Raw genomic sequence first — 22,344 nt, forward strand, 5'->3', positions numbered from 1 at the left:
ACTGGTCACCAGACTACTACTATATTCTAAGAATTAATGCTTATAATTTGACTATCTAAAGTTTAATTTCTGTTTATTACTAATATCACCACACACTAGAAAGTTTACAGTGACAATTACTTGTCAGATGTCATCTGCCTCTGCCCATTATCTTGAGTCAAAGTGGCAAGTCCACTAAACAACATGAGAACCCAACAGGACAGGGCAGTGATTAGGGCCCATGCCCTAAAATAACAGTCATGGTTCCCACCTAAGATCTATAGCTTCTCTGCTGTGGACTTACGTGTAGAACAAACTTTCAAGCTCAGTTTCTGCATCTATAAGAGGTCAGAGCTACAGAGCACATTCATGTTCTCAACAGTGCATGGCACATTTAAGTGATTAATAAACTCAGTAGACTGGCACTTGTTCTGTGTCGTCTTATTCTGGGCACCAGCGGATGGGACAGCGACTAAAGTAGATGGTACAGTCTTAGCTCTAGATAATAGCCTGAAGGCCCTGAAGAGCAAGCTTCCCTTAGAGAGCTAACGGAGTTCAAAGAACGCAGGAGACACTCACATTTTGTTGAACATCTGCAGTCACCATGCCCAACTTCACCCCAATCCCATATGTAACACACCCGTGCAGAGCGCTGTGCCAGGCTATTGCTGGTTGCCTGTGGTCACCTCCCAGGCCTTCTCTGAATGCTGCCTGACCAGTCTTCATGCACAAAGACAGGTTACCAGACACAGTCATCACCATCCACACCACGCGTACCACCACCCCCCTACCTCTGTGTAGAACACCTTATGCTCCACCACGTTAAGATCCATTGTGAAGAGCCTGGGCTGCAATGTGGTACAGAACGTGTTCCCCTCCATCAGGCCAATCTGGGCATTGGCAGGCTGGTGTCTGAGCAAATGCTTCTTAGGTGGGACCATATCCTGGAGCACCTAGGACAGGCAAGGAGGAAGCACGACTAACCACCTGCCCCTCAAAAAGCAAATACTTCTCATCACAATATTCTAAAACAATTACCAATTTGAAAACCATGAGATGAACGGTTATTACAGACGTCTTTTAGTAAGGTGACAGAGGATACGTTTCATGAGGCTTCAGAGTAACCTCTCTTAAAACAAAAACAAAACTACCAGATTGTGCTCTACTGACCCAGGAAACCAGCCTTCTATTCTCTTGACACTGTCAATTACCAACAAAAAATTATAAGTTATGTATCCTCTACATCTCAGATTTGAAGGGGAGAGAGTCTCAAAAGTTTTGCTCAAGTTACCCTAGTTCCGGTCATAGAAATCTCACCTCTTTATGGGGTTCCATTATCACCGTCACACTTTTCCCGGTAACCTGGGCCAAAACTTGCAGTGAATGCATAGCCTGTTTTCTCACAGTGGAATTTGGAGAGGTGACTTCTCGAACCAAGTCATGTGTTACATGGTGAAAAGACTTTTCCTGAGCTGCCACAATCTCTTCTGCTCTCTCCTCGTCTTTTAAAGGTGTCGCACACCTCATCAGAAGCTGCTCCAGGGTGGTTTTGGCCATGGCAACTGCGCCATTGGAAACCTGCAGGCCAGGGACTCCTCAGATCAAAAAGGAAATGCTGCTGCCCAGGGCACCCACATCTCCTGTCCAACCTGCCTGCCATAAACACTGTCTCTAGGGGGGTTCACGCCCCTCGTGCCAGCTAATTTAATAAGACTACTTCATAATCTTCATTAGGTACTTAGTAGCTAAATCACCTTACAGATAATTCCTGTTTGTCATTCAGAAAAGAAAATGTGGATGCAGCCGTGATCTTTATATTTACCAGATAAGCTGTTTGAGTGACATCTGCATATAGGTCCATAAAGAACGCAGCTTCTGTAGAAACGTTTGGAGCATGTGCACTATTGAGTCCCAGGGCAAGACTGGGGATAGTGCTTCCTTCACAGGCCACAGATGTACTGTGGTAAGTACTCTGGCTTCTGACTGTTCCTTATGAGGGCAGATAGGTATGTGATAACCAGAGAAAGCTTAGAGGTGTTCTGACATGTCCTTTTTATTAAAGATAATGTTATGAAACCTAAGCTTTTTAGAAGAGCAAATTTGCAGAACTGACTCATGCTAACTATTCTCCAGGCAAATCAGCTTCTTGAGACAGCTTGGTTAGGTTTGGAGCCACCCATCACTTACCTCTCCAGTTAAGTCCATCATGACAAAGAGAAGTGCTTTGAGGAATGTCTGCTGGTTCTGGAGAACCCAAGTAAGAGGCAGCCGCTCCATGAGAAATTTAATGGACACCACACCCCCCAGCTTTGCATACCAGGCCTGCTCATAACAACACGCACACAAGCGTTCCACAATGTAAGAAAACAGAGGCAGCTGGCATGCCTGGAGAGAAAAACACACACAAACCTTAATGTGTTACTGCAGTTCTTAAACTAGCAGTTTCTAGAATGACTGACTACCCTCAGGCACAAACACCCCCCAAATAAAAGACAGTCCTCAATCCATCCTTACCCTCTCCTTTGAGCCCAGGATGATACTTGCAACATCAAATATCACAGCAAGAGCCACCTCCCCGATCTTGCAAAGTTCCTTTTCTTCATATGCCATACAAATAGCTATGGCGTCAATGAGAACCAAGGGATCCATTCCTTTCGACCCATTTTCCTCACTGTGAAACATGGCTGTGCTGGGCTGGCTGCCCACCTGGTAGCAAGGCAGCAAGAAAGGACCTGGAGAGCACAGGGAGCATGAGAGAGGAGAGCGTACCCACACCAACATTCTTGTCCCTCGAGCTGCACAAGTACCTCATTCTTTTCTTTGTGGTTAGGAACTCAATACTTTAGACCAACTTCTGTTAAACTGCAATTATTTATAAACTAAGGAATCTGATTCGCACTAAAGTAATTTTTCTAAATGTTTTCCATTATACACTGTATTATTTTCAGATTTTCTCAAGCATAACTCAAAAATGTACTAATTTAAAATGAGAAACACAATCCAGTGCCTTCTTTTTAAAAAGTCATTAAACAGGCCAAGGAGCAGAGCATGGGAATGACTATGGGTGACCCTCTGGACATTCCTGACATACAAATAACAATCAAAAGCAATCGCATCCAGCTATGACACCCAACGCACATGCAGAGAACAATCTGCCAGCTACTATTAATTAATGCCTCACAGGTACCCAGTACCAGAAAGCTGGGAATTAATAAGAAGCTTACAGGTCTGCTGGAAAGCAGAGGAAACACTGAGAAACAATCGAAGTGCTAAATTATATAGTAGTAACTGTTCAGGCCAAGAAGAGTTGACAGGAGGAAAGTTCTACATGTTCTGCAGTGCTGAGAGAAAGCCACTCATCGTTCCCCAGGGTGAGGGGCTCTGAGGCTACAAACTAGAGCAGTGCTACTCAAGTGTGTCCACTGGTCTGGGAAGTTACAAAAATTGGGAGTAAGTGTTCGGAAACTTACATAGCACTAGGCAGTGCCGTGACAGTCTTACTGTCTTTTACCAAAGCACCAGTCTGCAATGGCTTAAAAATAAAACCAAGGAAACAAAATCGGTCCTTCACACCCAGAGCCTGAGAACCCCTGCAGCACAAGCAAGCAGCCAGTCCAGGCAAGAGAAAAGGCAGGAGCAGAGATGAGTACTGCAAGGGAAACCAAGGAGCTGGCTGAAGAGAGGTGGCGCTGGAAAATGCCATGGAGGAAGATCAGCAATGAGTGTGACTGCAAACTATCTCTGTTTCACGCATCTAAGACTACTCATCCCCCATTTTTCATAAAAAACAAAGGGCCAAAATATTGAGTGTATTTTATAGCTAATCCTTGGAAAAAATTTTCACATTAATACAGCCTCCATTGCTGAAATGCCAATGATCTTTTTCAATGTAAGTAAGTGGAAAATTAGAAAACAAAGGCCAAAAATCAGCCAAACTCAGCTTCTCTGAACCACCACCATGTCCTGACCAAGTTTTTGACCTAATGAAGTCAAATAACCAGTTCCTCTGCCCCACTCACCACACTGCTGGGCAACTGCCACCATTGTGTAGTGGCGGATCAGGCTGGCCACAAAGGGCAGGGCGCTGGGCCGAAGATCTTTAATGACAGCAGACATGAATGCCCCGGTCAGAGCCTGCTCAAATGTCTTCCGAGCTGGAGTGTCTTGTGCTTTGTAGCGATGTGATATGATGACATTAGGTATGGTCTTTTCTGTAAAACTGGAAGACAAAATTAAATCCACCATCACAATACTGTATGGTTCCATCTGTATGGTGTCCAGAAAGGGCAGATTTAGGGAGACAGGAACTAGACTAATGGTTGCCTGGGGCTGGGAATGGGGCTTAACTCTAAATGGGCATGGAGGGATCTTACTGGGGTTACGAAAATGTTCTAAATCTGAGATATATTTGCAACACTCTATTAAAGATCATTACATTGAAACACTTAAAGTCGATGAATTTTGGATATATAAAGTATACCTCAATGAAGTTGTTAAAAAGAAAGAGAGCCACCATTTTTTAATCATACCAATACTTCAATCAGGAAAGCACCATCAATAAACATTATAAACAGCAGATAAAACTGAAGACAGACAGGATATTTACATTGTCTCAAACTATCTCCTACTAATTACTTATGAACTACAAGTCGTACAAATAACAGCCTGACAGTGGAGACAGGGCTGACGACACTCTCACCAGTGGGAGAAGCCAACATCAACCAGCCCGAGGGGGCCGTGGGAAGAACGCTCCTGGGGAGGGCCTTCCAGCAGACATGCACAGTCTGAATCGAATCGTGACGACACAGACAAGCCCACACTGGAGATATTCTATAAAGTAACTGGTCTGTATTTTCCAAAAGCGTCAATGTCATTAAAGATTTTTAAAGGCCAATTAACTTTTTTTCTACAAATTCATCTATTTTGTTGAAATTTAAAATTTTATCAAGCAAAGTGGTTGCTCCTAACTGCTTAATATCAAAACCTTCTGGAATGCCACGGGCTTTTTACTTCTGACACTGGCTACCTGTGCCCCTCTCCTTCATGCTTAGGAAGGAAGGAAACTTTGCTCTCCTTACCCAGCAGGAATCGGCCTCTGCATTTACGGAACCTGTCTACCGTGTTTTCATCTCTTGCTCATTTCTTCTCATCCTTTTCTATTTTGTTTACTTTGTCATACTTTTTCTCATTTTTAAAACAAGTATTTAGCTCAATTTGACATTTGTTCTTTTCTATTATGATTTTTAGCAACTTTCATGAGGTATAATTTATATACTGCAGAATTCATTTAATTATATGGGTCAATGAGTTTTAAATCCCTACAGTTGTACAACCATCCACTATCCAATTTTAAAACATGTCACCCCGAAAAGTCAATCCCTCTCCCACCCCCAGGGCAACCACTGACCGCAACCTAAATTATAGGAGCAAAATACAAATATCACATGACAAGTGCTTGGAGAAGGAAAATATTGCTATGGACTGGAAAAGCAAAAGACCCACTGAGTACGCATCACATGACAGGCACTGTGACTATAATGGTGAGCAGAGAGGAGAGGACGGAGTATGACCCTTGGTTCTTGAAACTTCCATGAGGAAGCAATCGTAAAGACAGGCGACAACTGAGGTAAATTCTAATACTCAAGCACCCAAGTTGTCCTATTTTCTCTAAAAGCCAACAGAAGCATTACTAGGCAAATAACATGTTTTCCTAACTAGAAGGAACATGCTCATAACACTAAGAAATCTTGGTGGTCTTCTCCATCCCTCATTCCTAAGGCAAGAGATACCCAATTGCAGAGAATTAAATCACCAACATACTTAGGATGTGCAAGGAGCTGGTAGAGAGCATGTTTATTGTCCTCTAGGCTCATCATTGCCACCAGGAAGCACTTGATCACCTCCCACGCTTGCCTCCGGTAGTAGGGCTCAGTATTGGCACTTTTCAGGCAGTCCAGAGCAGTTTCAATGGCCTACAACGACAAAGAAACACAACAACTATAGTCATGAATTACATGACTTTGAAAGGCTTTCACTGAAAGTATCTGCAACACCCAAAGGAATCTCAATGCATATTTTCCCTCGAAGTGAGCACAGTGGGCCTACACAGGGTAGCAGGTACTCACCAAGTAAAAGCTCCGGAGAAGGCAATGGAAGTACCATGAATAAGGATCTGCACCATTCAAATTAAAATGTAAAATGAAGTTTACTAATTTTGTGCTTGAACAGCCAATGGGAGGTTCCAAAAATTAAGTGAGCTCAGAAGAGCCCTTGTGGTGGGTTTGTTGGATTAAACTAGATACCGAGTCATCTACACATTTATCAAGGTCCTCAAGAAAATAAGGAACTTTGTGCAGACCACAGACTTTCCAGTGTCTAAGTTCAAAATTAAAAGACAACTTTCCTAAGCTTTCACTAAATTCATCTTTAAAAGAAAAAAAAGTTGGAGCATTTTTTCTCAATGTGTTGAGATTTTGCTTCCCAGCAATTGTTGACAATTTGGCTCAAATAAACTCACGAAACTTCTTTTAAAGGTTTCACTGTTTCTTACATTGACATGTGTGGCCCTATGGTTAAACATGGGCATTGTTAAAAATTAAATTATAGGAAGTTGTGCTGGAGGGGGGGATATGTGAACAATGAACTTTCTGCTCAATTTTGCTCTGAAGCTAAAACTGCTCTAAAAAATGAAGTCTATTTTTAAAAAAGAAGAACCCTGTATAGCTGCACTCACTCACCTTCAACCTTTCCGTTTCAACAAATTTGACCAGGATGGCAGGAGAGGCACAATCACACACAAAAATAATAGGAGACCTTTAACAGCCAAGATAACAACTTAATGATAATTATGTACATACATATCAAAGAACTAATCTACAGCAAAGAGTACAGATTTATCCAGGCTCTGTGTGAGGAGCCAGAGAAGGAGCCGACAGGGACGGAGCCCTGCCCTCCAGACCGAGCCAGGCGCCAAAGCACACATGGCCACACACCACCCAGCGGTGCATCTGAGTCTCCTGGGGCACTGCAGAACTCTCCTTTCTCCTACTGCCTCTAATCTGGTCATTAATAGGTAATAAATCATGTGAGAACAATTTTAGAAATCTTATTTTTAAGAATCAACGTAAGCTATAAGCCAATTACCCACCAAAAAACATAAAGGACTGTAAAGTATGCCAAAAACAGGATTGTTTTAATGGAAATTCACTGGCACTGGGCTTGGCCTCGTTGCTCATTCCCATTGCCTAGTCGACTCCTTCAGCTCACTGAGGTGTGCCACAGCTGAGGATGCTGCCTGCTGGGAAAGGAGCTCCACAAGCACCATGAAGTTTCCACATGGTCCAGGAAGACTGTGGAAGCCTATCCTCAATACCTGGTTTCTCCCATCCTAGCTGGTGAAATACTGCAATTTGCAACAACATAGATGGATCTTGAGAGTATTAAGCTAAGTAAAATAAGTCAAAATACAAAAGGACATGATTTCACTCATACATGGGACAGAAAACAAAAAGCAACAAACAAACAAAACAAACAAAAAACCCCATGGATACAGACAACAGAATGCTGGTTACCAGCGGGGGAGGAAGTGGGGGAAGAACCGAAAGGGTAAAGGGGTCAAGTATACGGTGATGAAAGATTAGACTTCGGGTTGTGAGCACACAATAGAGTTTACAGAGGTCATATTGTAAAGTTGCACACCTGAAATTTCTATAATATGATTAACCAATGTTATCCTGATAAATTTAACCAAAAAAAAAAAACAAAATGTGGGTGAATTCTTTTCCAGACAGGTAACCATGCCAAGTTGTACAATATGAAGCAACTGGATAGATCAGAGTTAGCCTAAGCAAAGGGAAGGCTTTGAGTTATCCAGGGCCATCAAACGATGGTTTAAGGCCAGATTTGCAAGGAGCTCAGGAATCCCAGCTGACATGGGCTTAATGAAATGGCTGAGTTGCTCAAATATACATAAAAGTCTACTCTAATGCACTTTTTAAAATGCTAGATAAATGTTATGAATAGAGCCTGGCCGGGCGTGGATCAGCAGTTGAGCATCGGCCTAGGATCCAGGAGATCGTGGTTCGATTCCCGGTCAGGACACATGCCTGGGTTGTGGGCTTGATGCCCAGCAGGGGGCGTGCAGGAGGCAGCCGATCAATGACTCTCTCGTCATTGATATTTCTTTCTCTCCCCCTCTCCCTTCCTCTCGCTGAAATCAATAAAGATATTTTTTTTTTTAAAGTTATGAAAAGACATAGCCACAAAGTCTATATATAATACAAGGTGGAAAAAAGGCTGGTCATACAATAAAGAGGAAAATTCAAATGCAACAATGTAGATTACAATTAAATAGAATAAAATGTGTGTAACAAAGGACTAGGAGGCTCAATGAGGTGAAGGGGGAACAGTCTTCAACGAGGATAAAGCCAAAGTAGCTCAATGGAGCACTCTGCAAGACATTGGGGACACGGTTTGTTCATTTTTTATGCAATGAAAAGTGTTCTAGAGGGTACGTAGAGAGAAACCAGAGAGCTGCTCACAATTGACTAAGGAGCCAGGAAAGACAGCAGGAGCTGTTTGGATAGAGGATAGGAGAAAACTAGGTGCTCTGGAGTGACCGGGATGAGAGACAAGATTGCAATTAGCATGGGTTCTAAATGACATTTGAGGTAAAGCCCATTAGGCATCAAAACAGACTAAGTTCCAGGGCCAGGTAGGCAGGGTGTCACCTTCTGGTCCCTCAGAAAAGATGGAACTGCTCAAGGGTCCAAAGCCTCAGGGGCAACACCCCTCCCATTGGTACGAAAGCTCCCTCACCTACCAAGGTGGTCTCCAAATAAATCTCATTCTACTTTGAGTTAGAAATTCCCTCCCAAAAAAGGACATGTTTTATTCACATATTTTCAAATAGAAATTCTTAAAATGAAACTTATAGTATCTTTAAGCAGTTCCCAGAGACCTCCAAATTTACCTTCTCCATTGGGAGCTGAAGAGATGCTTTACAATCGGAAAACTCCACTGTAATACTGGGGCCTTGAACTTCAGTCAAAACATAGTGCAGCTTCTGGGATTCCTTTAACATCTTCCTGTTACTGCCACCAAATTTACCAAGTACACGATAGGCCACGTGAGAAATGCTATCAGCAGGATTGCGTAGAGTGCGCCATAAAGCCTAGAAATCAACATGCTTTCATTAAATTCCTTTCAAGGTAAGGCATTCACATGGTTCACAAATCAAAATCCAGAAGTTATAAAAGACTCTACAGCAAAATGTCTTCCTTACACCTCTTTCCCCCACACACATTCCCCTTCTTGGGGGAACCACGGCTATTGATCTTGTGTATTCTCCCAGAGAATGTTTGTCTTTACAAAATCACGTATGTAAATATGAACATTCTTCCATGCTTCCGAAACACAAGCAGTAGCATACAGTAAATACTGCAGAGCTCAAAAGCAAGAAAACTAAGCAATACGTAGTTTAGGCATCTTTACAAAATGGGACTGGGAGGAGCACAGGGGGAAATGCGATTTACTGGTAAATTCTCATCCTGGGGTTAGATGGTAAGTTCTCAGGTTTTTATTTCTATTATTAGGTTTTATAACTTCAAAACATGATATATAAATTATCTCATACATTTCAAACCCCACATTAGGAAGGATGGCAAAGGGAGGAATTGTGGATCCTGCTAGGACCTGCCATTATAGGAATAGATAACATGTACCTTGTACTTACAATTAGTAAATGAAACACACACACTCAACTGTTTCAAAAAACTGTCAATTTTCCCAGCTAAATTATTGTATTGAAAATTACAAAAGCTCATTATTAAAGTCTATGTCTTAAATCACCTTCTGAAGCAATGCCCAACATTAGTGTCCAGCAATAATCAACAGAAAATCTGGGTACTTTCCTCTAGAGCAAAATTCCAGTTTCTCTTATGTTCCTGTAGGTCCAAAGAGGCTTCGCCTTAATGATTGCTAAGAAGTGTTGTCTAAGTCCCCTCACCTTTAACCCCTCTACCTGGCCCACCCAATCCTCACATATCTTCTGAAGTGACCTCTGCTTGACTCCCCAGGAGGCGCAGGCAGTGGGAACGAGAGCTTCTGATCTCCCGATGCTCATGTAGACTTAGCTGGTTGATGGGGCTAAAGTGAGGCGGCTTATCCCACCTGTCTAGTGGGTGGGTTACTGTGCCTCCAAAAGCAGACTGGACCCTGTCTCTCCCTAGAGCTGTCTGCCTCAGAGAACTGCAAGAGGCCAGAGAACCCCTCCCTGCCTCCTCCTCTCACACGGTGCTCACCCACACCTGGGTCAATTCTTCCAAGTTGCCATCTCTAATCTACTCTGTCCAAAGACTTCTGTCCTTTAGGAGTTACTGAGTCCCCATCATATAAAGCTGTCAGAACTCTGATCCCAGCTTGGGGTCAGATACTGTATGCTAATTGGGCCCACATGATTAACAGGGAGCCTAAACCTCTAACAATTACCAACCGCATTACAAGTCAATAACAGCAACAAAACAAAATGGAAAAACCTGATATGACATATGAATTCTAATGAACAAAAGTTATACAGTGCTGCCTGGCGTTGTGGCTCAGTTGGCTGGAGTGTTGTTCCATACACCAAACGTTTGCAAGGTTCGATTCCTGGTCAGGGCACATACCCAGGTTGCAGGTTTGATCCCAGTCAGGGCATGTGCATGAGGCAACTGACTGACGTTTCTGTTTCTCTCTCTCTCTCCTTTTTTAAGTGTTTAAAAAATATCTACACATAAAAATATTTGCAGACAGCTATGCCTTCCCTTAGGAATCTGCATCTCTTTACTGCGTAGCTCAAGACCTTTTATGAACAAAGAAAGGATCTCCTGGAAGCAACCGTGGCCATAACCCCTGCCTTTGTAAGTCATCAACTAAATGAGAAAATAACACCTGTAAAGCCTCCAAAAACGGGGGCAGTACTGAGAAACAAATATTCACGCAATACTGACAGTATTTCTTTACATCTTTTCATAAGCCAGAAGGTGCAAAAAGTAAGTTGAAAGCTTCACCACTGCATCCTCCAGACAGTCCACCCCTGAGCACGGAGAGCTCAACGGTGGCCCGGCACTGCCGGAAACCACTTGCCTAAAATCCTGTTATGAACGAGATACATGAGCACCTAACGCCCTCTGCTGGTGCTTAGGAGAACCAGACTTACCTGCATGAGCTCTGCTCGTACTGGCTGAATGTGGTCATACAGGAAATCGGGCTGCAGGTTGTCCACACACAACTCCAGAGTCCGCAGGCCTTGGCTGACCAACGTCTGAGAGCCATTGAGGGCAGACACCAAGGGATCCATTAACATGGGCAGATACGGCAAGAGAGAGCTCAGCCGCACGGGCACGGTGAGACACAGCTCCACGAAGAGATCCTTCATGTGCTGCTTATGCAGGCCGCTCTGCAACATGTTCAGCCCTAACAACAGGGTGTGAGGCAGTCAGAGACAGAAGTTACCTTCCGAACACAGGCCAAAGTTAACTGTACAAAATAACTGGCACACCTTTTACTATATACATCAACGTGATGATAGGAAGAGTTTTTTACGCTTTATAAGCTACTATATTAACTAGCTAAGCCTATTCTATAACTGCATCCATGATCCCCTTTGTCTGTGCTAGTCATAGTGACAACAGCAGACTGCATATAATTATTATATATTAAGTTGTAGTTATAATATTATGCTCTTGTAATATAGCTAATATTATACATCAACCTTTTAATAATGTTACACTATTAGTAAGTCCAATCTAAAGACACAGACTTATGATATGAGACATTTATCTCAAGTTTGAGGTTTACAATTTTACATCGTCTTTCAAGTTTCCAGTAGACCAGTTGATGTTTATGCTCTAAAATATAAATATTTTTCCAAACAGTCACTTTTGGTTTTTTTATTGGTTGGTTTTAAACTCTTTTTTAAATACTTTTTTTTTAATATGTCTTTATTGATTGCAGAGAGAGGAAAGGAGAGAGAGAGAGAGAGATAGAAACGTCAATGATAAGAGAGTGATTGATCGGCTGCCTCCTGCACGCCCCCTACTGGGGATGAGCCCGAAACCCAGGCATGTGCCCTGACTGGGAATCGAACCCCAATCACCTGGATTATAAGTCACTGCTCAACCACTGAGCCACACTGGTCAGGCTTAAATACGTTTTTACTGATTTCAGAGAGAGGAAGGGAGGGGGGAGAGAGACAGAAACATCAATGATGAGAGTCACTGATCAGCTGCCTCCTGCACACCCCTCTCTGGGGATAGAGCCTGAAAGCTGGGTGTGTGCCCTGACTGGGAATCGAACTGCAACCTCCTGGTTCAAGGCTCAACCACTAAGCCACACAGGCCAGGTCACTTTGTTTTTTTATAGAGAGGAGCCTCCTTCTTATAAAGCCAAGCTCCCCACTCTTCATGAGGATAACCAAGTATTTACCGAGCTCCTTCCTAACTGACACAAGTCAGGTCAAGACTGGTTCAGAGCGCTTAGAGGCAAGCTAGAAAGAGGAAAGCATGGGACAGCAGACCCAACACAAGGTGCATCCCAAGTACTGTAGGTTGAGCGGAGCCCAGAGAGGAGCTGACGGGGAAGGCATCCTAAGGGAGGAGGAGCAGGATGAAAAGGAGGAAAGGCTAAATCTCCAGGAGAGCATCTGCTTGAACAAAGCTGGGTAGGGAGAGATGAGCTTGGGGACAGCACAGAGTGTGCAGGAAGAAATCAGACTGAGGGGAGCAGAGGACTCAGGTTGAGAATTGCCGAAAGATGGGGTTAAATATGAATAATGGAGCCTGATTACGGTAAGCACCTTGCCTGGTGAACTTACAACCATGTTACATTCAATATCCAAATACGTATTTCCCAGTTGTCTTCTGGATATACTATGTTGTAAACGGCTTCTCTTTAAAGAATTTGCAAAGAAAATACAGAAGATTTAATCCCTTGCCAAGATGCCAGCTCAGCCTTACAAAAACACAAATTCCACCCTGGCCAAGTAGCTCAGTTGGTTAGAGCGTTGTCCCAATATGCCAAGGTTGTGGGTTCAATTCCCAGTCAGGGCACACACAAGAATCAACCGACAATGCATAAATGAGTGGAACAACAAATCGATGTCTGTCTCTCTCCCTCTCTCAAATAAATAGATAATTTTAAAACAACAAAACTACAAATTCCTAAGATAGTATTTCTAATCAGTTCACACCCATAAACACTGAATGGACTCAAGATCGATCCCCTTTAGCTCTATATCTTAAAAGCATTCCTAATTACACAGAAATTATAGAATTCTGGTTGTGCAAATTAGCAACTGAATAAAAACATAAACTTACAAATCAGCTTTATAACTTGCTTTTTCCCTTCTTGTTCTGATTCTCTCTCAAATCTAGAGATTTCTGATCTTACAAAACCACTACAAACAACTTTCTTTCCAGACTCGCTTACCAAATGCTATAAAAGCACAACCAAGTCCTAAATGAGGAAACTAAAACCTCCCAACTCCCATTCAACTCTGACTATAAAGGAAAAGCCCAGGACTGAATGAGGGGGTCCTTTCAAAGTCCCACAGACTTTAAAGAGAGTGGAACATAGGGACTGGGGGGGGGCTTTCTCTCTCTGTGGGGGACATGCATATATATCCCCTCACCATGACTTTCAATGGATACAGAGGATGAACACCAACAACCAAGGGCAGCCAGACTCAGGTACACACACGAGGCTAAAAGGTAACCAAAATCATTGCTCTGACCTTGCAAGAGGTTTGGAAGGAGAGGCAAAAATTCCTGATACAGGAGATCATGGCTACCACCCCCAATAGAGCGGAACAGGGCCCGAAGCAGCAGGAAGTAGTTATAGGGCTCTTTGGCAGTCTGTGCGAGCTCCATGGAGCTGTTCACAATCTTGTGCAGGTGGGGCTGCAGGGCAGAGAAAAGGCAGGTTAGTGGGCTCCACGTGCGGAGGGTCCACACCCTCACGCAGTGTGCTAAATATTCACTGCAGTCACACAGGAATGGAAGGTAATTCTTATAAACTTATTCCAAAAGGAAAAACAAAACTAGAACTTTCCAACTTTTATTTGACTCAAATTAACTGAGGCAAATTGTTGTTCTCTTAAAATATATGTTGGTTTCCACAAGTTTGGGTGTGAAAGAAGCATTTAATAGGTTCCTGTCACTTCTGCAGTTCTTATGAATACTGTCACTCTTGTGTGAGACTAAATCATCAAACAAGATGAAAGACGTCCGTTTCCTATAACAATCTAAATGCAACAAGTAACATAAAGGAACTAAACTTTCCTATCAAGCATGTAAAGTTTGGAAGAGCCTCAAAAGACATTTAAGATAAGGTTTTGGAAGACTTGATTGAAAAATGGGTATTTCTTTAATAAAAAAAGTACTTTATGAGCTTATAGTAACTTTAATTAACATTTTAAGCCAAACTAGGTTTTTATCTTGTACTTTAAATCCTAGTTTTGACATGTGACAGATTAAATTTAACATGACACTTTTTCTGCAGGTGTATTTAAAGTGAACCATGAACTATAAACTGTTGGTACAGTCACTGACACGGTTCCAAGCTTTTTACTGTACATGGCATGACCTATTTATTTTACAGAGTAAGTCAACTACATATACGTTCTCTAGACTGAAAGTTCCATGAATTTGTTCTCTATTTTTCTCGAACATCTTCCCATCAGCTTGTTTCTGTTGTCGTTCTGTACAGTTGTACCTAATGTCGGCACAAGCTGAATTATTTGAAGATACCAAGTTATTTGGACACATTACAATTACTTTTTTTTTTTTTAATCAAGTATTTTTCTTTCATACTGACACACAAAAAATAATGTTAAGGTTGTTAAGAGGTTACTATGTAACTGAAAAAGACTAAGACAACCACCACATAAAAGCACAGACTACTGTTGCTTTTTATCACTATCTATACTTTTACTCTAGAAAAAAATGGATCTTGTCTACAGGTTCAAATTTTCCCCATGTGAAACATCTCTCTTCAGACTCAACTGGTGGTAATATTCGACTTTCTATAGAATCAAAATTTTGCCCTAAATGGAAGGGAATGTTTACAAGGTTTCTGTTCTGCCATCTGCCAATTTTAAAGGGTGACATGAGTAGGTTTTTACCCATTTTCTAGGTTCGAACAACTGATGAGATCAAATTATACAGGATTAGCCATCAATGAAAATGTTGGAGACACACTCCTCCAAAATCATCTTATGAAGGAACACAAAATAGTCAGAATTACTGACTTAAGCATTCCTTTCAGGGATGTTTACGTACTGCCACAGAGAATATGCACACACAAGAAACAAAGTTAAAATGGAAAACGGCTAACATATCTCATCAGATTTGAGAGGTAGATGAAGACAATTTTTTCCTTCTATATTCTTGCGTATCACTTAATATTTAAAATGAGGTCGATGTGCTTCTAATTTTACTTGTGTAATCCAGAAAAAGAAATTGAATTTAAAAAAGAAAATGTGCGGTAGCAATACTAATGACAACCCACTGCCTACCACAGGAGCTTTGGAGTTTTCATCTTAAATCACCAGATGAATTAAACTCTGCTTAGAAATACATGAAATGTTTCTCACACCTCACCCTTATTTGTTGCAAATATTTTATTTCAAAGAGGACTTTACAAATATAAAAAGAACCATTCCAGTTTTTGTTCAAAAGTGAAAACAAGAATTAAACAACCAACCCTAAAACAAAGTACTGCTTGGATCTAAATAAGCTTTACCTTTAGCATTTGTTCATTTTCAGCTGCAAAGAGGGAGACTGAACCAAAGACCAACTTAAACAGCTTGAGGTACAGGTTGGAGAGCTCCACGTTGGAGCCCATTTCTGGCAGGCGATCAAGGAGATATTCCACCAGAATTGTAGCAAACAGAGCAGAGGTAGTAGGATTTGCCAAGAAGGAATTGGCAACAATCTGTCCAAACAAGAAAAGAATATAACAAAAAATAATCCCTTCCCCAAAGCAGCTTTAGGAGAAATAAACTCCAAAAATACAAAATCAAATCTGTCAGACACTCCAAGAAATTATTCACCAAAAGGAAAAAATGAAATAGACTTACTGAGCCTTGAGTGGAAAAGAGTTCGGTTCAAGTACTTAATCTGGTATTCTATTCTCGCCATCAAATGCCGAGAGCCTACTCCTAACGCATACTGAATTTCTACTAAAATTTTAATATTTCTCTAAATTTTGCTCTGAAAGCACATTCTTACACATAGTATTTAGAAAATCTTCAAAATAAACAGAACACCAAGAATTCAACACAAAAACAAATAATTTTATAATGTTGAAAGAATACAAGAAAGGAGTTTTCTACCTGAAGAGCATAATTCTTTGAGATTCTTTCCACCATATAAGGAACTGTAGTTTGAAAGATTTCTTTAAATGTTAAGGGATTCATCATTGTGAACACACCAGCAAAGTGTTCCAATACTTCCTTCTCTTCCTTCATTCTAACAGTTTGGCAGTTTGCTACTCGAATGTATGTTTGTCCATTTCCCGCTATCTGGACCTAGCACAGGGAAAAAAACAAACCACGGGCATTAAAACCAAACATCTCTGAATATATTCCATCACCTGATCAGATCAGCTGCATACTTAAAACAGAGCACTTGAATTAGATAAACGCCTCCTTGAAATCTTTCAAATTCTCTATTCTTAGCTAAATTTTAGAAAATGATTTTTTTAACCCTCACCCAAGGATATGTTTTTATTGATTTTTAGAGAGAAAGGAAGGGAGAGAGGAGGGAGCGGGGAGAGGGAGAGAGAGAAACATCGATGTGAGAGAGAAGCATCTATAGATCGCCTCCCGCAAGTGCCCCAACTGGGGATCAAACTGGCAACCTAGGTATGTGCCCTGAGCAGGAACTGAACCCACAGCCTTTTTTGGTGTACAGGACAATGCATACACTCAGCCATCGGCCAGGGTCAGAAAATAATTTTTTTAAAAAAAAATTTTGTTAAGTGTTCCAAAAAGGAACAAATTTAGTAAACCTAAATCTTATTCCTATTACATTCCATTTACACTACCTCCCCCAAAAATACACCCATTGACACTTAAAAGAACTCTCACCATAAATGCAATGCTATGCTACAGAACAAAAGCAAACTTGGGAATACAAATACTGTAGACCATCCAAAACTAATAGATCTCTCAAGGCCTATTCCATCACTAACATCTCTAATTCTAAGGGGTCATTTCCATACTCAGCACACAGGTTTGAGGGCACTTCCTTACCTGATAAATATCTAAAGCCTGCATTGCGTATTTCACAAGTTTTATGTAAATCTGAGTTTCTTTGGGCTGTAACTGCTTGTTTGGAATGAACTGAGCTTCTGGAAAAGAGATAGTATAATAAGTCAATGCAAATAAAACCCACTCTGTGCAAAACCTTGTTTGCCTAAATAATTCAAGAGCATAATTACCACCCGGCGCTTTACACGACGTGATGCCCCACGTGATTGTCTTGACACCACAGACCAAGGTTTTCACCAAACTTCGACAATCTGTGACTTGAAACGTCTGCTTGTCCTCCTTGTCCTTCTCTCCTTGCTTCTCAAAGGCAGGCATAGGGGCTGGGGTCACCGGGGTGGCGGGGTTGGGGGGTGGGGGTGGGGGCGGGGCGGGGGCAGGAACTGGGGCAGGGGAGGGGGCAGGACCCGGGGCAGTGGGGGCGGCGGGCACCCCAGGCAGAGCCGCTTCCACAGCCCCGAGCTCTGACTGAGGCTTGCACTTCTTGAAAATGGCAGAGAGCTGGTACCGGGCAATGGTGTGGAATTTGAGAACGAAAACCTAACAGGATGAGAAAGTGGCGGGGAGACAAAAATCATTCCTTTTCAACAGGTCAATCACCCTGTCAAAGACAGGACAAGAAGAGCTCTCTGGAACCCCTGAAGTCAGTCTGCTTTGTGTAAAAAAGGAGAGTGTGAGGTCTTCCCCCTCTGGTGACCACAGATACAGCACTGCCTCCACGGCACCTGTGAAGACTCTGCTCAGGAGAGCTGGGGACTGGCCAGAGAGGCAAGGCCTGGGCGCAAACCAGGACTACTCCAGGGTCTGTGAGACTGCCCGCTGGCTGCAGAAATCACATTCTACCCCTTATGCACACCCCCAACTGGGCACCCTGCCAGAGATGGTCACAGCTAATTGAGCACTTTACTATATGGACCTTGCTAGGTACTGTACTAAGAGGTCTCATGTGTTGCTTTGTCTCTCACAACCCTATGAGGCAGACACTGAGTATCCCTGGTTAGAAGAGAAGTTCACCAACCCATCCATGGACACTTGGCTAGTTAATGGGTGAACAGGGATTTAAACCTAAGTGATCGAATGTCTGGGATCACCCTTGGCAATCTGGTGGCCCCATAAACTTTCCAGTAAAGCAGTGGTACAAGTTCAGCATCGAGTGGGATTAAAGAACACAGGGACTCCTCCAGAGAGCCCGTACCTCCAGCATCCGCATCAGGACATCTCTCCCGTTGCCACTCTCCTGTTCACTCTTGGAGCGGATGCAGTCCACCAGGTTCAGCAGGAGCTTGCAGGACATGGTCTGGATGCTGCTGGGCAGGGACTCGTCATCAATGTTCTTCGCAAAGAGTTGGACGGCGAGGGAAAGGTCACTGAGGGGCAGGTGCTGACGAACATGGTGCACGAGGTCAGCCAGAGTGCTGTAGGCAAGGGGCCTGTGGGCAGAAATCTCTGCTAGTGTGCATCTCAACATTCCCACAGGACCACATCTGCAAGCCACCCTTTCTACCACTACCTGCCCAGGAACACCACCACTGGGACAGCATATTTGGGGCACACTTTATAGGGTTCCAGTTTCCCCAGCTACACAACTGACACTCTAATCTTAGAGCTTAAATCTTTACTTTCCAAGTCCATGATGTTATAGAAACACTAGCCTGAGCACAAATAATTATAGGCTGGAACATGCACTGAATGGGTTTTGTTGCTCAAAGATAATAGTATCAATTAATATAGGGTGGGACAAAATTAGGTTTACAGTTGTGAGTATGCAAACCAGTCTATTCTTGAATTGACTTATTAATTACTGTATTATTTTCCATAAGAACAACTGTAAACCTACTTCTGCCCTACCAGGTATTGGGGCCATTTTATAGAGATACAACAATGTCTGGGTTATTAAGTGCTTTCACTCAAGAAACAATTGGACACCTGCCAGATATCAGTCTAGACACCAGGGATACCACAGTGACCAAATTAAATAGAGCTCCTGCCCTCAGGAAGCTTATTTACAGGAGGGGAAATACACAAGTAAATAAATAAAGTGTATAAGTTGAATAGTGCTTGGGAGATACGGAAACAACACTGTGCAAAAGACAGATGGGGGAACCACTCTAAGATAAGGTGCCCAGCAAAGTCCCATTGAGGTGACATTGACACTGAGACCTTTAAGACAAAAAGGGGCTTTAGGGCAAAAAGCCAGAAAAATTTCCAGATGGGGGAAACAGGAAAGACAAAGTCCTGAGTGGAGCAGCCCAGGGGCTGAGAGGCCAATGTGGCTGCAGGTGTTTGAATGGGGAGGGAAGAGCCAAATCCCATAGGAGTTGGGAGCCACAGTCAAGAATCTGGGTTTTGTCTTTGTCTAAGGGCAACAGAAAGCCACTGGAGGGTTTCCAGCAGGAGTGACAAGATCTAACATCCAACTCCAGGCAGGTTCAACCCCAAGTTATAAAGCATGTCTTACTAATTTACAACTTTTATATAGAGAATAGTGAACAGTCTACATCATATTCAAAGTGTTCTGCCTATTTTTAAAAGATCCATTGCACTTCCCTTATTAAAGACCAAAAAAATTACTAATGTTCATTAATTTTATGTTTTAAAGACAATTAAATGTTCATTTTCTCCTTGAGAAACAATAAACAGGACCACAGCTTCATTTATCTTGTAAAATGCACAAGAAATAAAAACTAGAAGGAAATACATCAAAATATTATATGTGTAACTTGAGCTCCTTGTGCAGGACCAAAAGGTTTCCTTTCCTTCTTTCTTCTTGATAGGTTATCAAATATTCTTATATAATGAAAAGATTCATTTAAAATCAAAATGACTATTCTGATTTTTCCCTTTAAGCTAAGGCACAAAAAGCAACTGAAGACATTTCAAAAAATTCCTGCAATTCTAAATTCAACGGAAGTGAGGGCCCAAGAGCCAATGTTTGTTGAAATGCTTGTAACATGAAGTGCCAGGATTCAACACCCCTCACGTTTAATTAGCCAGATAGCATAGGTTTAATCTCATACCTGAGAGTCTCTCGAGCAGTATATCCTGAACCAATTAGAATGGATTCATCAAACAGCTTGTCCATGCAAGGAATGAACTCTAGAACACAAATATCCATTGCACATATCACCAACTAAACCAATTATACATTATATAACAGTGCTTTCACAGTAGCCAATCCGTAGTCCATCAGCAATCCAGATTTTTAAAAGGGTGAAGAGAAAAGCACACACTGGCTTTCCTGAGCCACATAAGTCATCTGCTGTCAAAGACACAGCTGGAATCACATTCAGTGTCAGAATAAACTAAGAAAAGGTGAGCTTCATGTCCCCCCGTAGAGAGCTCGCCAATACTTCACCAGAGGCACATTCCTTCATCCTTAAAAGCTGCCACCATCAACCCAAACCTGTCTGGAAAAGGGTGCAGTATCTCCTAAATGTCCCTTTATACACTGCCCTGAAGTCATCCTTCTTAAACATTTTATGATTAGTCATTACGGAGAAATAAGAATATTTCTGCATATAAATTACAAAGGTCTAGGAAATTTTAGTGTTCTCAAAGAAATGGGCTTAGGGGTTCTAATTCCCTGGATGAAACTGACAGGGGCTCCTCTGTTCCTCCAGTCTTGCAGAGGGAACCATCACCAACCCTCCTCCCCTGCAGGCCTCAAGACCTAACAGTACTAGAAAGAGCTGGTCTCCACTCAGGGACAATTCACATTTCAGAGGATGTGCAGACAGGGTGGCAACCTGCATTTTCTAGGCCTCTTTTCCATATGCCCCTTGGGGAACTCTGGCCACAAACATCCAAAGAACGTTTAGACTCTGGAACAAGCCTGACATTGTGGTCAGCTTCAATAAGTCAATAAAGTACATTCTTCACCAGCAAAGAGCTACTGAGAGTCAAAGATATAAAATATATACATTGGAGAAACACAATGCACGTCTCTGGTTAACAAAGCACAGCAACACAGGGAAAAGTGCCAAATGAAAGAAGCAACAGGCAGTCCCCTCCAAGGTTAGGGGAGGGAATATCCCTGGACTGTCCTCAGTGAAGTGGCCAAGAGGAAGGAGGCACAGAAGGAAAGATGCAAAGGGCACAGACACAAATGCTGGAGGGCTGGCTAGGGGATAAATTCAAGGAGAAAGGATAAAAAATTTAGTGGTACTGCCCTAGACGGTTGCTCAGTGGTTAGAGCGTTGCCCCTTGGACTGAAAGGTCCCAGGTTCAATTCTGGTCAAGGGCACATAACTTGGTGGCAGGCTCTATCCCCCACCCAGTCGGCGCATGTGCAAGAGACAACCAATGTATCTCTCACATTGATGTTTCTCTCCCGCCCTCTCTCTCTCACTCTACCTTCCACTCTCTTTGAAAAAGCAATGGAAAAAATATACTTGAGTAAGGATTTTTAAAAAAAAATTTAAGTGGTAGAGCACTGGTTTCTAGATGCCCGAGAACCAAAATCTCTAGGGAAATGGGTAACTTTGTTAAACCATCTGGTTTTCTCAAACTACTGATCTTCAGATTTAGAGCAAATGTGCTATCATTTGATATCGTCTGAGATGCCAAAAAAGGCTACGTGAAAACGTTAGTGGATGTGTAAACATCAATGTGAGAGAGACACATCGACTGGTTGCCTCCTGCACGCACCCCAACCAGTGCCAGGGATAGAACCTGCAACTCAAGTATGTGCCCTTGACAGGGAATAGAACCTGCAACCCTCCGGTGTGCAGCCAACACTCTAACCACTTGGCCACACCAGCCAGGGCTGGATGTGTAAATTTTAACTATGTGCATACATTTTTTTCATTTTACAATAATGTTAATATTTAACATGATTCTTTCAATGCTTCTTTCAATAAAAACTTTTTTGAGATGTGATGCTATCACCTATTTAACTCCAGGAGCTACTATGGGATTCAAAATAAAGTGTCCTAAAAGCTGAATTCATCAAGTCTAATGTGATCAACCCCTGGAGAGCAGCATCTTGGAAACCCACTAATCTTTGTGGAACAGGTTCCATAAGACTGAAACCAAGCAGTAGGGCCTCAGAGAACCTG

At 42.3% G+C, this 22,344-nt stretch overlaps 1 protein-coding gene across 12 annotated transcripts in view; it reads right to left on the bottom strand.

Moving 5' to 3' along the window:
• TRRAP (transformation/transcription domain associated protein) overlaps positions 1–22,344 on the bottom strand; it is a 115,475-nt gene that overhangs the window by 72,189 nt on the left and 20,942 nt on the right. For 10 of the 12 annotated variants that reach the window (XM_087816420.1, XM_087816421.1, XM_087816422.1 and 7 more), the window contains 15 exons: positions 20,305–20,383; positions 18,483–18,717; positions 17,461–17,827; positions 17,273–17,370; positions 16,352–16,546; positions 15,760–15,951; positions 13,751–13,916; positions 11,177–11,433; positions 8,951–9,151; positions 5,800–5,951; positions 3,999–4,198; positions 2,494–2,711; positions 2,167–2,364; positions 1,297–1,557; positions 771–932 (listed from right to left, as the gene is read on the bottom strand). In XM_087816420.1, the coding sequence (XP_087672546.1) occupies positions 771–932; positions 1,297–1,557; positions 2,167–2,364; positions 2,494–2,711; positions 3,999–4,198; positions 5,800–5,951; positions 8,951–9,151; positions 11,177–11,433; positions 13,751–13,916; positions 15,760–15,951; positions 16,352–16,546; positions 17,273–17,370; positions 17,461–17,827; positions 18,483–18,717; positions 20,305–20,383 (2,981 nt within the window). The remainder of the gene's footprint in view (positions 1–770; positions 933–1,296; positions 1,558–2,166; positions 2,365–2,493; positions 2,712–3,998; positions 4,199–5,799; positions 5,952–8,950; positions 9,152–11,176; positions 11,434–13,750; positions 13,917–15,759; positions 15,952–16,351; positions 16,547–17,272; positions 17,371–17,460; positions 17,828–18,482; positions 18,718–20,304; positions 20,384–22,344) is intronic. The other 2 variants (XM_087816430.1, XM_087816426.1) reach the window with 1 other exon arrangement.

Source organism: Miniopterus natalensis, chromosome 4 (genome assembly GCF_054644295.1).
Source record: "Miniopterus natalensis isolate mMinNat1 chromosome 4, mMinNat1.hap1, whole genome shotgun sequence".
In the NCBI taxonomy this organism is placed as follows: Eukaryota; Metazoa; Chordata; class Mammalia; order Chiroptera; family Miniopteridae; genus Miniopterus; species Miniopterus natalensis.